General features: G+C 37.5%; 1 protein-coding gene across 5 annotated transcripts in view; it reads right to left on the bottom strand.

Moving 5' to 3' along the window:
• Positions 1-307: 307 nt before the first annotated feature.
• Arnt (aryl hydrocarbon receptor nuclear translocator) overlaps positions 308-15,398 on the bottom strand; it is a 73,792-nt gene continuing 58,701 nt past the window's right edge. For 3 of the 5 annotated variants that reach the window (XM_027953885.2, XM_071618464.1, XM_071618461.1), the window contains 10 exons: positions 12,678-12,752; positions 11,217-11,368; positions 8,538-8,648; positions 7,627-7,699; positions 7,190-7,313; positions 6,897-6,999; positions 6,354-6,501; positions 3,976-4,138; positions 3,377-3,543; positions 308-2,270 (listed from right to left, as the gene is read on the bottom strand). In XM_027953885.2, coding sequence (XP_027809686.1) covers positions 2,181-2,270; positions 3,377-3,543; positions 3,976-4,138; positions 6,354-6,501; positions 6,897-6,999; positions 7,190-7,313; positions 7,627-7,699; positions 8,538-8,648; positions 11,217-11,368; positions 12,678-12,752 — 1,206 coding nt within the window. In that variant the 3' untranslated portion in view covers positions 308-2,180. The remainder of the gene's footprint in view (positions 2,271-3,376; positions 3,544-3,975; positions 4,139-6,353; positions 6,502-6,896; positions 7,000-7,189; positions 7,314-7,626; positions 7,700-8,537; positions 8,649-11,216; positions 11,369-12,677; positions 12,753-15,398) is intronic. The other 2 variants (XM_027953887.2, XM_071618462.1) reach the window with 1 other exon arrangement.

Raw genomic sequence — 15,398 nt, 5'->3', positions numbered from 1 at the left:
GTTTCAAGTCCTAACTCTTCCCCTTTCCCCCACAGGCTTAGGCAACTCCACCCCCACCCAATGTGGTCAGAATGTCTCTGATAAATTTTACTCAAAATGTGTCAAGATCAGGAGGGCAAGTGAGGAGGAGGGGTGCTGAGTGATCAGGGCCCTATGATTTCTGATTCCTGAAATTAAAGACTCACACTGTGCTTTATGCTTGTGTGTTTGAAGCTCAAGCAGTGGCTCCCTTTAGTTGTGGGTGTCTGTTGGTTTCTGACCAGAAAGGAATAATAAAGCCGCAATCAAGATCACACAACACAAGAAATTTTTACAAAAGGAAAAAATATTTTGTTTTAAAATATTTGCTACATGTCGTCATTTTTGCCACTGTAAGGCTTAGCACAGATGCCAGCAATACAGAAATGGCCAACAAAGGAAAAAAAAAAACAATCAAAAATAAAACCCTGAAGGAAAAGCAGAAACAAAGCCCCCAGAGCATCTTCTCCCTGCCCTCCCCTTCCCCCAAGGCCCTATAATAACTGTACAATATTATAGTCCTGATCACATTTAAAAACAGTCGATTATTAAAAAACAAGGATTCCATTGGAAACTCAACTTTTTGGTTTTGTAAATTGTGATATAAATATATATGTATACTGTATGTGTGCACATAGAATAAAAAAATAAACTGCCTCCTTTCCATCCCACCATCTGGCACCAGACTGAAGACAAAAGGGAGAGAAACCCAGGAAATGACATTCCCTCAGCCTCTCCAAGGCCACCTTTGATCCTCAGTCCTCTAAGAATACACTTAATATGTCTTCACTTCTTATTTCCGTCTTGCACTTAGATAACAACTGAAGCCAATTAAAAAACAAAAAGGCTAATATATATGACTTACCTGAGGAAGGCAAAGGGTGAAAGTAGTAGCCTATTTTTATATGGCTATAATGACCAACTAATCCTGCTGGGATAGGAGTCCAGGCCCCACCTAACACATGGAGTTATCATACTTGCATTCTAAAGCAAAATCCAATCTCAAGATTGGAAAGGGAACAGAGAGGAAAGAACTATAGGCCCAGGAGGAACCTAAATTTGTTTCTTATTATATGGAATATTTTGAGGATGACATGGAAGAGGCTACTTTACAATAGGACTTTGTATTTGGTTTTCATTCCAACAGTGAGGATTTTCACTGGGACTAATCCAAGAAGTTGAGTTTCCATGCAGAAAATAAGCTCCATAGAATACACATAATGTGTGATTCTGACAGAAAATTGCAGCATTATCTGTATGGCCAAGTCTGGGGTTTCTGGAAGCATTTGTCAGCCTATTTCAGTAATGTTTGCCAATCTTCCAGATAAGGTGAGAGCACCAAAAGCAGGAGTAATCCAGCTTTATCACTGAACACGTTTGAGAGACCAACCATATTAACAGAAGACTTTACCTATAGTTGCATATTAGCTGAGCACAGATATAAGTGCAGCAAAGACATTTATTTAAACACTCTTTGGCTGCAATACTAAGTGAAAATACCTGGAAGATTTATCTTCTTAGAACTCATTGAAGAGCACAAAGATAAAAATCTGACAAATTTTGCATAACTCCCTAATAGGGAGAAAGAAATACAGAAACGTGTGCACCACATATATACACACACTGAGACACATATACATACATAAACACTCACTCAATCTCACGTTTCTCTCCAGAGGAATTGCTCACAGGTAGCAGAAAGGGCCTATGTTCACTTCCCAAAGCCCCATATATACCTACCATGTTTCATGTCCTCAAATATGAGGACATTTCTCCTCTCCTTGAATTTCTTTCCAAAAAAGCCACAGTGTATCCAAGGCAAGTAATGGACATCAGGTTCTAACCTGCACCTTAACCCGAGCACAAATCATTGTTGTTTAGCTTCTGGTCAAGAGACATAAGAAAAGGCATTCTAACCTTGCCTAGCCTCAAATTTTCAAAGGGTCATAAAAGCCTTGGGGATTCATTTCATTTCTTCTATAACTGTTACCTCAGAGAGGCAAGAGAAGGGGAGGGCAAGGAAATCCCAGAAGGGAAAGGGGTATCCCTTAGGGGTGAGGGAAGGGAAGGGGGAGGAACTTTTATTCTGTTTACAAAAGTTTTGCTTTTAAAAAACAAACAGTGATTTTTCTCCCCCACCCCTTATCCTCACCCCAATAGTTCTATTCTGAAAAGGAGGGAAACATAGTTAGATCAGGAAATTCTTCATTGTTGTAACTGTTGCTTTGGTCTCCCAGCATGGACAGCATCTCCTACGGAGAGAAAATTTAAAAAATTAAGATTGGGTTACATACCCTTACGTTCACTGAGCTGCCTCCTAATATTCCTCTGTACTCTATCCCTGACCCCAAAAGGTCTCTGCTGTGCTAAGTTTTCAGCCTTCCTTATTCTCAGCAACTGGTTCCTTTAGATTACAGACTTTTTTTCCTGGTCCAGTCTCTGTCTTCCCCTACACTTGCACATTTTCCTTTTTCTAGTCTTCAATATTTTCAAGAGGAGAAAAATATGCTTGCCACATTTCATACACCCACTAAAGATATAAACGGAGTGTCTCTCATCCTATTTGTTTTCCACCAAAAGCTGTTTTGCCTTCTTCAATCTGTGCTTTACATTAGCCCTTCCTTTGTCTGAGGCAGGCGGATTGCAAGTTGATGACCTGAGAAATTAGTGAGACCCTGTCTCAAAATAAAAAATTCAAAAGGCTGGGGCTTTGGCTTCACTGGTAAACCACCCCTAAATTCACTCCCCATTACAAAAAAAAAAAAAAGCAAAGAAGCAGTTTGTCACTGATCTGTTTTCTAGTACTATGAAACATGAGTACGTGAGCTAAGGAATAGTTTCTCTTGATAAATAAACTTTGAACAAATATTGAAAAAAGAAAAGAAAAACTGAAATTATCCCAAAATTTTATCCATGGCTCTCTCGTGGTAGAATTATGACTCTTATTTAGAAGCTGAGGAAATGTTATTTCATGTCTTTGAAAACTCCACTCATTCTGCAGAAATAGACCTTTAGAGCTATATTTAGTATTTCTATTTCATACACTTAAAAAAATTGTTCTGCCTATTTTAAACCCAAAGCTACTATGAAATAAAGATATAGATCTTCATGGATGAGCTAAAATAATTTTCTTTGGCATCTTTGCATGGTGCTTCACATAACTATTTTGTCTAGTCTCTTTAAAGGATATCACACTAAGTTCAAGATGTTCTCAATTACTAACACTAAACCCTCCCTGTCTTCTCCCATACACCTTCTGTCTACACATCAACCAAGGCATGCTTCCTTCTCCATCTTTCCTTCTTGACCCTCTCTCTCTTTCCCATTTTCTGATTTTCTGAAGTCTTCACCCTCTCACCTGGAAGACCTCAGGCTGGCTAGGTTGTTGTGCTGAAGGCTGCTGAACATGTTGCTCGCTAGAACTTGAACGATGATGAGGTTGCTGGCCTTGCCACTGTGGCCAGACACTCACACCCTCTGCTGTCCGTGTCTGGAATTGTCCTGCAGTCTGTCCAGTCTCAGGAGCTAGAAACACAGTAAGAATAAACAACTTCAATCTACTAATTTTCTACTGGAGAAGAAAAACTAGTACATAGCTAAACGCAAGTCAGTAATTTCACTTGGGTTTTCTTCTGTCCTTGAGTTTATCAATGTCTTTTCTATTTCAAAATCCAGTCGCCAATTAACTTTTCTTCTTTAGATAGCTCTTTCCAAAGAGCACTTTGGTTATTTAGATTAAATATGCATGCCATTATATGCATATGCTTTTAAAAAATTATATAGTGTAAAATTACAATATTTTGCATGGTTTTGTTATATGTGCTAATGTATTTTTCATGTAGGTAGGTAATTAGGTCAGTATATCCAGGACACAAGCAAACCATTTTAACTACAAAATCCGCTCTTTCTCTTTAGTGGTAAAGTCTTTCTGTCATCCTTCTTCTGGTCTGAACTTACCAAAGTTGGATCCACGATTGGTTAGAGTAGGATAGGTGGCAGCACCGGGTGATGCAGTAGGAGCACCAGAAAGCGACATGGGGCTGAATGAGGATGAAGTCTGAAAGTTGCCCACACCAAATTGGGAAGAACGAGTTTTGGCTGCAGCCTGAGTAGCCACCTGCTAAAGACAGAAGACACAGAGAACAAAAAATGAAATATTATTATTACATATGTTGCTTCTTTTTTTTTAGTTGTAGTTGGACACAATACCTTCATTTTATTTATTTATTTTATGTGGTGCTGAGGATCGAACCCAGGTAAGCGCTCTCCTGCTGAGCCACAACCCCAGCCCTACATATGTCATTTCTTAGGAGTCATACTCTGCCAATCACTACATTCATCTGAATAAATTTCATACTTATTTTCAGCTGTGTATTTCTTCTGCTTAACTCCCAATCCTTGACACTATTTTTTATGCAGCTGAGATAAAATTGCAAAAAAAATGCATTTAATAAAGCTGTGAAAATTAAATAAAAGCACTTTATAAACTGTAAAGTTAAACAAAACGAGTCATTAATAAGTCATATATACACATAAAAAAGCATTTAAAAAATCTTTTTAGTTGTAGATGGATAGCACTGCATTAAAAAAAATAATAAAATAATAAAGGTATGCTAAGGATCGAACCTAGTGCCTCACACATGCTAGGTAAGTGCTCTGCCACTGAGCTACGACTCCAGCCCCTAAAAAAAAATTGATATCCTTTTATTTTTCAGTCTGTTCTGCATGTACTTGTTCGTAATGTCTTTTCTTTCCTTTTCTTTTTAAATTTTTTTTCCCTCCAGGTGCTGGAGATAAAACTCAGGGCCTTTTATGTGATAGGCTAGTGCTCTAGCAATGAGCTACATCCCCAGCCCTAAACAATTTTTTCTCCTTAGAATAGTAATGCACATGCATTGTGAAATATTTAAAAAGGAAAATAAGAATTAATCAAAATAAGAATCATAATTCTACCACAAGAGAGCCATGGTTAACATTTTTGGATAATTCTAGTTTTTCTTTTTCTTTTTTAATACTTGTTCAAAGTTTATTTATCAAGAGAAACTATTACTTAGCTCACATACTCATGTTTCAGAGTACTGGAAAACAGATCAATGACAAACTGCTTCTTTGCTTTTTGTAATGGGGAGTGAATCCAGGGGTGCTTTACCAGTGAAGCCAAAGCCCCAGCCTTTTGAATTTTTTGAGACAGGGTCTCACTAAGTTGCTCAGGTCCTCAACTTTGCAATCCTCCTGCCTCAGCCTGCTGAGTTGCTAGGATTACAGGCATGCACCACTGCACCTAGTTCAGAGACAAACTTTGTGAAACTCAATCCAAAGAGATTATTTATTCCCAAAATATTTTGCACTTATGACACCAGCCTTTATTTCCTCAAAATCTTTCATGAAGTCACAATATCTATAGAAATCTTCAAATACATCTTTCTTGGTTCTGTCACAGCAAACTTATAGAGAGCTGCAACCCTCAGGAGATAATGAATGCTCAAATAATAGGACATCCCAGAGGCATGGCTTTCTTGGTCTCATCAAAGTACTGGAAACCACGGTAGTAATTATCCTCAGTACCAGTGTCCTTGGCTGATGGAGATGCCTTTGGTATATTTTTCACACAGTTGAGATTACAATGCAAAAACAATTTTGGAGTATGCTTTTTTTTTTTTTTTTTTTACTTCATTAAAATATTATATACTATAAACATAATAATATAATAAAGGATATTTGCTTTAGGCTTAACATTTATTATGTATTATACCCATGGATATTATATAAGGATTTTTCCTTTTTGTAAGCAGACATCACTATATAAAATTAGCAATTTTCTCCTTTGTTCCTATATCATGTAGTTCTAAACAAAGAGAAAACTTCTTTGAATTTACTTCAAAATAAATCTAAAAATCAAACCTGCTCTAAATGTTCTACATGAACAATTCCAATTTATCTTTAAATTGAAAACTATGGACTCTAATGAGGTTTTTGGATTATCTGTGTTTTAATTATCTAGCTGCTCTTAAGAAAATCAGAAGGTATGCCAGGTATGGTAATCCTATAATCCCAGCAGCTCGGGAGGCTGAGGCAGGAGGATAGCAAGTTCAAAGCCAGCCTCAGCAACTTAGTGAGGTCCTAAGCAACTTAGTGAGGTCCTAAGCAACTTAGTGAGACTCTGATTCAAAATAAAAACTAAAAAGAACTGAGGATATGGCTCAGTGGTTGAGCACTCCTGGGTTCATTTCCTGGCACCAAAAAAAAAGAAACAAAGAAAAAAGAAAATTTACATATGGAAAAAACCCATCTAAACTAAAATGAACACATAAGCACAAAAAGCTGAGAAGATTTACCTGGGTAGAGAAGCCTGGGCGGGTGCTAGGGGTCCAAGTTGGGGCTGCTCCTTGGGTAGGATTGGAGTGGCGGGAAATCTGGGCCAACATTTGCCCTGCAGAAGATGATGGCTGGACAATGGTTACAGGAGGGGCCAGACCACTATTCCTAGGAGTGAACAAATGATGAAGTAAAGTATTAAAAGGATGGATTTATCAGATAAGGTAGGCATCAAAGGATAATCTAGTGCTATTCCTAGATTCCCTTGACTTCCTTGGAGTTAAGGAAAACTAGATAACAGAATTTGGAAAAAACAAGGAAGACTGACAGCTGTGACACACTGACCAGGACACAAAGAGATGGAACCTAGAACATGGCAATAAGACAGGTGCAAAGAAACAGGAGGAAAAAAAGCAGCTTCTTTGCCTCACCCTAGGCCCTATAAACTCCACTGCTTTGTCTGAAAAAAAAAAAAAACAGAGAAAGCAAGGGAAAAATAAACTTGGATTCATCAAATGAATCCCTCAGGGCCCTGTAAAGCAGCACACATATATGGGGCTCACCTGAAATTCTCTGCCGGCCGGGGGGTAGGAGGGAATGAGTTGCCCTGGGAGAATAGCTGTTGGGTGGCAGGGACAGTGCTGGAGGAGATGCCTTTACTCTGATCTGTAGACCAAAAGGAGTCGGGGGAGGGCCAGTCAAGGGGCTGTAGTATATAGTTCAGCAAGTTCCTACTTACTTATGAAGTATTATGATTAAATGGAAATATGTTGGAAGATTACTGATAAGGTAGTAGCAGACCCATCAGTAAGTGATCTAAATGAGAATTTACAAGAGGAGTGAGGAAGAAGCATACCTGCACTGATGTTGGAATAGATTTCTGAGTATCTTGGGTCTCTATCCTGGGTAAATAAACCATCTGACTTCTCAAGAGGCTTGTTATGTTCTGGCCCTGTAGCTGTCACAGGCTGAACAGAAACCTATGGAGTAAAATGATAAAATAATCACTAAGAGTTTAACATGACAATTCAAGTACCCTAAAACTCACAAAAAATACACATACAGTCCAATTGGCAGTGGGGGACTTGTTTTCTTTTCTTTTTAATATTTATTTTGGTTGTAGTTGGATACAATACCTTCGTTTTATTTATTTATTTTTATGTGGTATTGAGGATTGAACCCAGTGCCCCACATGTGCCAGGCGAGTGCTCTACCACTGAGCCATAACCCCAACCCAGGACTTGTTTTTAAGGAAATGTTCACTGTCCTCTTCAAGAAAGAAGACACACTCACCTGGGAATGATTGTAGCTGGCTAGTCCATCTCGTCCTGACACCACATCCAACTCTGTTTGCTGTTGCTGCTGCCTATATGTTCAAGGTCAGTGAGGAGAGAAATGGGAAAAAAGATTTTTAAAAATAAAAATCTTTGGTGTTGCTAGGCAGTGGCCCAGGCCTGTAATGCCAGCAGCTCAGGACATTGAGGCAGGAGGAATGCAAGTTCAAACTAGACTCAACAACTTAGGCCCTAAGCAACTTAGTGAGACCCTGTCTCAAAATAAAATATGAAAAGGACTGGGGATGTGGCTAGTGGTTTAGCGCCTCAGGTTCAATCCCTGGTACCAAAAAAAGAAGAAAAGAAAAGAACCTGGTGGCAGGCTCAGGAGTTTAAGGCAGGAAGATCTCCGAGTCTGAGGCCAGCCTTAGCAACTTGAGAGCTTATTTGGAGGTTCTAGCAGGGGAGCACAGCTACTCGTATACCCTTGACCGAAGAACGGTCTTCCTCTATCGGGGAAGGTTTGTCCTCTTGGACCGAGCGCGCAGCTTCGGGAAGGACGCACATGGAGCGGTGAGGGAGGAAGGGGACACCCGCCTAGCCAGCCAGATCAGCCGAATCAACCCTAGCGATCAATGGGGTGACAGATGTCGCAGCCAGATCGCCCTCACATCCAGCCTTAGCAACTTAACAAGGCCTGAAGCAACTTGGTGAGACACTACCTCAAAACAAAAAATAAAATGGGCTGAGAATGTGACTCAGTGGTTAAGCACCCCTGGGTTCAATCCCCAGTATACAAAAAAAAAAAAGAGAAAAGAACCTGGTGAAAAGGAATTTTTTAAAAAAGCCATCTAACAAATAAAGTGGGGTTGCAGATGGCCACCATAGCTTAGTGACTGCTCAATACATGATTATTTTACCATTTCTTACCTGGGTGCCAGCTGCCCTGGGCCCATTTCTAGGGTTAAATTAGCTGTGGGGCCTAGCTGTGATCTCTGGATTGTGTTAGACAGTGTAGGCCGTGGTTCCTGGCTAGAATTCCTGTGGAAATAGACAAGAGCAAAAAAATGGAAAAAGAATGAAAGAAATATGATTCTGTTATATAGATGCATCTATAGGTGGGGTAATCACTAATAGATATCCTTTAAAGTTTAATCCCATAGGTAGCCTATGACCTCAGTTTTAGCAAAAAAAAATTCACATTATTGACAAATGGTATAAATATAAACAGTCCTAAGGCATATGGGTTAAATTCATCCTGTTTAGTTTGTAACTTCTACATGTTCAATACTTGGTTGTTGTGGATATGTGTATATCCATACATTGTGTTTTTAAAACTCAGATAAAAAACTGAAAGTACTGAAATATTACCAAAGATTATCTAGAGGGCAAGAAATATTTTTTCCTTCTCTCTATATTTCTCAGTATCCTCTAATTTTTTTTTCTTTTTTTAAAAATTATTCCTCTATTTTTTTAACTTTATTTTATTTATTTATTTTTATGTGGTGCTGAGGATCGAACCCAGAGCCTTGCATGTGCGAGGCGAGTGCTCTACCACTGAGCCACAACCCCAGCCCCAAGTACCCTCCAAATTTTCTATAAATAATATTTACCAGAAAGAAAAAACTAGAAATATTTGTTTTTAAAAATAAAATATTGAGCTGGGATATAGCTTAGTTGGTAGAGTACTTGCCTCGAATGCACAAGGCCCTGGGTTCAATCCCCAGCACACACAAAAAATATATATATTATATATATATATATATAAAAAACTGAAATTAATCATGGTCAGGAAAATTGTATGTAAAAGAGGGGAAAGCAATTATTTCTCAAAACTCAAGTCCTTAAAAGGACATAAAAATTTCAATATTTGGGGCTGGGGATGTAGCTCAGTGGTAGAATGTTTGCCGAGCATGTGCAAAGCCCTATGTTTGATCCTTAGTATTGCAACAACAAAAAAAGTTTAGAAAAAAAAAAAAAATTCAAAATTTAAACAAAAGGGAAACACAAAATAATGGTTGTTATGTAATACAAAGATGAAAAAAAAAAAACTGTAATAATCATGACCATACATACAATTAAGTCTTAAATTTACAAAATATTCTAACTTAATCCACCGTTTTACTAAGTTAATTGGTAAAGAATTAAACTTTACAAGTCCTATAGAATGAACTGGACAATACTATTATAGCCAGGGATAATGTACACTTAGAAATTCTTCAAGAGCCAGTTTCAAAGCCAGTTCTACAAAAGTAGCTTAAATGAAAAAGAAGTAATCTGACAACTGATATCCATTAGGGTGAGTATAATAAAAAAGATAATGGTGAGTGTTGATAAGACTGTGGAGAAACTAAAATCTCCATGTTTTGTTGGTGGGAATGTAAAATGATGGGAAAGCTTTGAAAAACAGTTTGACACATCCTCAGAAGGTTAAATAGAATTACCATATGACCCAGAAATTCTACTCTTGGGTATATACTAAATGCTACTCTTGGGTATATACTAAGAGGAATAAAAACATATCCATACAAAAACTAGTACAGAAATGTTCACAGCAGTGTTCTTAATAACCAAGAAGTATAAACAACCCAATGTCTATCAACTGACAAATAGTCAAAACCTGTTAAGTCCATACAACGGAGCATGTTTTGACAATAAAAAGAAAATACTGATACATGGTACAACATAAAAGACTCTTGAAAACATTATACTAAATGAAAGCTCAATCACAAAAGAACCACATATTCTGTGATTCTACCCATATGAAAATGTCTAGAACAGGTAAATTTATAGAGATAGCAAATCAGAGGGTGCATAGGACTTTAGAGGGAAGGGGAAGAATAGAGAATGACAGCAGGTACAGGATTTATTTTAGTGGGGATGAAAATTTTCTGAAATTAAGATTGTTGTAATTGTTGCACAACTGTGTAATATATTTTTTAAAAAACTGTACACTTTAAATGGGTGAACAATATGGTATGTGAAATGTATTTCAATAATTGTTTTTAAAAAGCTGAGAAAGAAAGCCCAAAGAGAGAACAGAAACTTATGAAAGAATGGAATGTAACTATGCCCTGAGGCAAACCATGATCCATGGACCAATCAGTCCACTGCTGATTTTTGTAAATAATAATAATAAAAAAAAAATTGTAACAGTCATGTTCTTTCATCATTTCTCTATGACTACATTCATCATGCAACAAAAGCAGAATTGAGTAGGTGCAATAAAACTGTATGGACCACAAAGCCTAAAATAATTACCATCTGTTCCTTCACAGAAAATGTATGCCGAATCCTGCTAGAGATCAAAATCCTGCCAGACTAAAGCAATAAACTAGTGTATGAAACAAAATCCTTTCTAGAAAGGGCCGATAAAATTAAAATATAAACCTTTTCATTTGAAGATGAAAGTCTCTGAACTTTTGCTTATTAAAATCTTATTCTACCTTGATCAACTACATCAAATCCTGTAAGAAGTTAGAAAATCAGAAACTTCAAACTAATGGTATTTACTTATGAAAACAAAGAAGAAAAGGAGATATCTTATAAGGCTAAGCAGACTGGGTCATGAGAAATCCCAACATTAGAAAAGGACTAAAGGGTACATACTTCACATTGGTGTTGGTACAAATGATGTACTCAATTTCATCAGAGTAAGGGTTCTGGAAAGTAAAGGAGCTGGTTCTCATCCAGAGCCATTCTCGGTTCTTAGATCGAAAACGGAACATGACAGACAGCACCTGGCCTTTTAACTTCACTACCTGAAAAGGTTTTCATGCCATCAGTAGAACTCAGAGATATTTTATAAAATTAAACAAAATTTCCCATTTCTATAATCCTAAAGTTCTTTTGTTGTTATCCTTCAAACACTCGTCTTTTTCAATGTTAAAACAATACAAAGGAGTGAAAACTAAGTTACTAAATAAGGGATATATTTATCACATTTCTTCCCAGGGTTCCAAGCTATCTAACCACAGTAGTCCAAGTCAAACAGCAATAACAATTATTTCCAGACAGAAATACTATTTCCCCAGTTTCCTTGAAAAGTCCATGAAATATACAATGAGCTACTATAGAATTCTACAACAGAAATTTAACTTTAATGACACTGAATATAGCTTATATACTATTCTGCAATTCCAGCTTTTCCTCCCAAACTGGAGAATTTGTTTTCACAATATCAATAAAGGTTTCTATATATAACACCAAGTTTGTTTTGCTTGTGTTTTAAAAGTTAAGTACCCCCCCCAAAAAACATTAAAAGTAATTTTAGATTATTTTACTTTCTAGTCTCATGGAATAGAAAATAATCTTTTGATTCTCCCTAACAATAAAAAAAGCTAACAATATTAGCAAGTTAACATTTTGAAATTTTATGTGTCAGGCACTGGGCTATATTCCTTATTTGTATTTTCTGGTTTTAAAATCTTCCCAAAGACCCTCTGAATTTACTTAAGTACTATTAGTATGCACAATGTTTTTATAAAGACACCACTAAAATGTAAAAAATTAATTGTCCAATATAAAATGAGGACCAATATCTAAAACCATGTCTAAATTCACAAAATATTTTAAGGAACTAAGGCCTAAAAATTATATTAAGAGTCAGAAATCGTTTAACTCTAATTACTTATAAAAGAACTCTGTGAAATAAATTTTTTACTGCAATCCAGAGATTAGTAAACCTACAATATTTTAAATACTTTGAAGACAGTTTCTTATAGATGGCTAACTGGATACAAAACAGTAAAGAACCAAAACCAAATAGAAATACCTTGAACACTAGCTATAATTTTAAAGTATTATATCTTTCTATTTCTTAAAAATATAGGTTAAGGGCTGGGGATGTAGTTACTAATGGTGGAGTATTCGCCTAGCATGTGCAAGACCCTATGTTTGACCTCCAGTACTGCTAAATAAATAAATACAGGTTAGTTCAAGGCACACAAAACTCTAATGCCTATTACAGTGTTCAACTAATCAGTGACCACTTCAACTAATCAGTATGAAGTAATGTGATACATAGATTAAAAATATGTATATTCAGACCCAAACCAGGAAAAAACTTACCTGTTGAAAGCTATCTCTTAGAAGCTGCTGGTCTTCAGGATGACAGAATTCTACAATATTCTTTCCTAAGAGTTCCTGGAAGGGAGAAAGAAGAGTAAGATACACATTTTATGGTCATCTAACTTTCCTGGTGAATCAGCTGAGGACTTGGACTTTGGACTTCTGTAATTATCCTAAGATGATATGTAAGTATGAAGGAGGTAAAAGTAAAGATTCCTTTGAGAAAAGACCATGGGTGCACCCTGATTACAGCAGGTGCCTGGGAAGTGGTTTCACCATGCTGAGCCACCAGGCACTCAGCGGCTACTGCAGCAGAGTTCCAGAAGGCTTGGCAACTGCTTGAGATGGCTGCAGACCTTGGCATCAACCAAGCGGTGCTGGTTCTGCAAGATGCTAAAATTAGGGGGTCAGGGAGGCTTCCACTAAGATTTCAAAGGAAGGCCTGGGAAGTCAGGAAAGTGTAGAAGGGTCAGAGTCCCTGCAGCCAGCCCCTGAGAAGTTGATGTGTGAAGATGTTAAAAAAATAAATAAATAAAGGAAATGGAAGCTGCAGTGGAAAAGTCTGAGATTAAGAGATGCCAGTGCTACGGGATATCTGTTGAGGAAAACTGCAGAAATTGAGGAGAAACAAACCAAGAGAAAGGCCATGTAGGCTACAACCACCAAAGTCATAGGGAAAGAACTACACAAGCCCTTTGAAGAGAACATCATGATGCCATGTGCCCCAGATGCTGGACCTGGAACTTATAGAACTTGCCCATCTGGATTTTGATCTTATTTAGGTTCCATCCTTTCTTTCTATGCCCCTATGTTTTGGTTTGTTTTTGTAGAAAGGATTGAACTCGACCACTGAGCCACACACATCCCCAGCCCTATTTTGTATTTTATTTAGAGATTGGGTCTCACTGAGTTGCTTAGTGCCTTACTTTTCCTGAGGCTGGCTTTGAACTTTCGATCCTCCTGCCTCAGCCTCCCAAGCCACTGGGATAACAGGCATGTGTCACCATGCCCAGCTCTAGGCCCCTATTTTCTTCCATGTGGAATGAAAATGTTTACTCTGTAGCATTATATATTAGATACATGTAACTTGCTTTTGATTTTTACAGGGGCTCATGCTGAGAGTTTGCCTTGAGTCTCAGGACTCTGAACCTGGACTTTTGGGTAGTGCTAAAATGTTAAGACTATGGGGACCCTTAAAAATGGACTAAATGAAGGCTGGGGTTGTGGCTCAGTGTAGAGAGCTTGCCTTGCACGCATGAGGCCATAGGTTTGATCCTCAGCACCACATAAAAAAATAAATAAATAAAAATAAAGATATTGTGACCATCTACAATTAAAAAAATATTTTTTAAATAAATGGACTGGACTAGGGCTGGGGATGTGGCTCAAGCGGTAGTGTGCTCGCCTGGCATGCGTGCGGCCCGGGTTCGATCCTCAGCACCACATACAAACAAAGATGTTGTGTCCGCTGAAAACTAAAAAATAAATATTAAAAAAATCTCTCTCTAATAAAAATAAAAATAAAAAGTGGACTAAATGAGCCAAGGGTATTGGTGCATGCCTGTAATGCCAGCAGCTTGTGAGGCTGAGGCAGGAGAATCACGAGTTCAAAGTCAGCCTCTGCAAAAGAGAGGTGCTAGGCCACTCAATGAGACCCTATCTCTAAATAAATACAGAATAGGGCTGGGGATATGGCTCAGCTGTTAAGTACCCCTGAGTTTAATCCCAAGTACCTCCCCCAACCCCCACCCCCAAAAGAAAAAAGAAAAGAAAATGGACTAAATGTATTTTTCATTGTGGGATGAGCTTCAGAGGTGAAATGATTAACCCACTGACATGGATTAACTGAGTGGTAAATGTAGGAAGGTAGGGTATGGATGGAAGAGGTAGGTGACTAGGGGAGTGCTTTGGGGTTTATATTTTGTCCTGGTGAGCGAAGGTCTCTCTCTAATTGGCGTTGCCATTTGTTGAGCTGCTGCTTTCCTTTAGCATGCTCTTCTGCCATGATATTCTGAGTCATCTTAGGCCTAGAGCAATAAAATCTAATGACCATGAACCAAACCTCTGAAATTGGGAGTCCAAATAACTTTGACTCTTCTAAAACACACACACATGAATAAAATGAAATGAATAAAACATGTAATCGGTTCCTTATAGGAAGCATAATAAATAGGGAACAAAATGACAGGGGAACTAAGGAGGAAGTAGACTCTCCAAGGGAAAACCCTCAGGTTAGAATGAAATACAAATAAGACGTAAATTCACAGTGATCTGTGAATTGTAGTGAGGCATATCACCAATGGTTTTAGAGATAAATATTTCTGTACAAATATGGAAATTACTGTTTTAACACAGCATATTATTGAAATTTTATTAAAACCTTTTATTTAAAAAAATAAGTATGAAGGAAAAAATTAAAAAGATGGATCTGCTAAGCAGCTGGCTTCTAGCACATTTCTCCTTTGTTACAGATTGTACGTACAGTTCACATTTATATTTTACCCATTCTAAATGTATGATTTGATAATTCCTAATAAATTTATATAGTAGTACAATCATTACCACAATCCAGTTTCAGAACATGTTCATTGCATCAAAGGTTCTCTTTATCCAACCACTGACCTGCTTTCCAACTCTTTAGTTTTGCCTTTTCTAGAAATTTCATATAAATAGAATTATATAATATGCAGTTTGGGGTTTAGCTATTTTCACTGAGCATAT

The sequence above is a fragment of the Marmota flaviventris genome, chromosome 10, assembly GCF_047511675.1.
Source record: "Marmota flaviventris isolate mMarFla1 chromosome 10, mMarFla1.hap1, whole genome shotgun sequence".
Lineage (NCBI taxonomy): Eukaryota > Metazoa > Chordata > Mammalia > Rodentia > Sciuridae > Marmota > Marmota flaviventris.
This window is presented reverse-complemented; position numbering and strand designations above follow the sequence as displayed.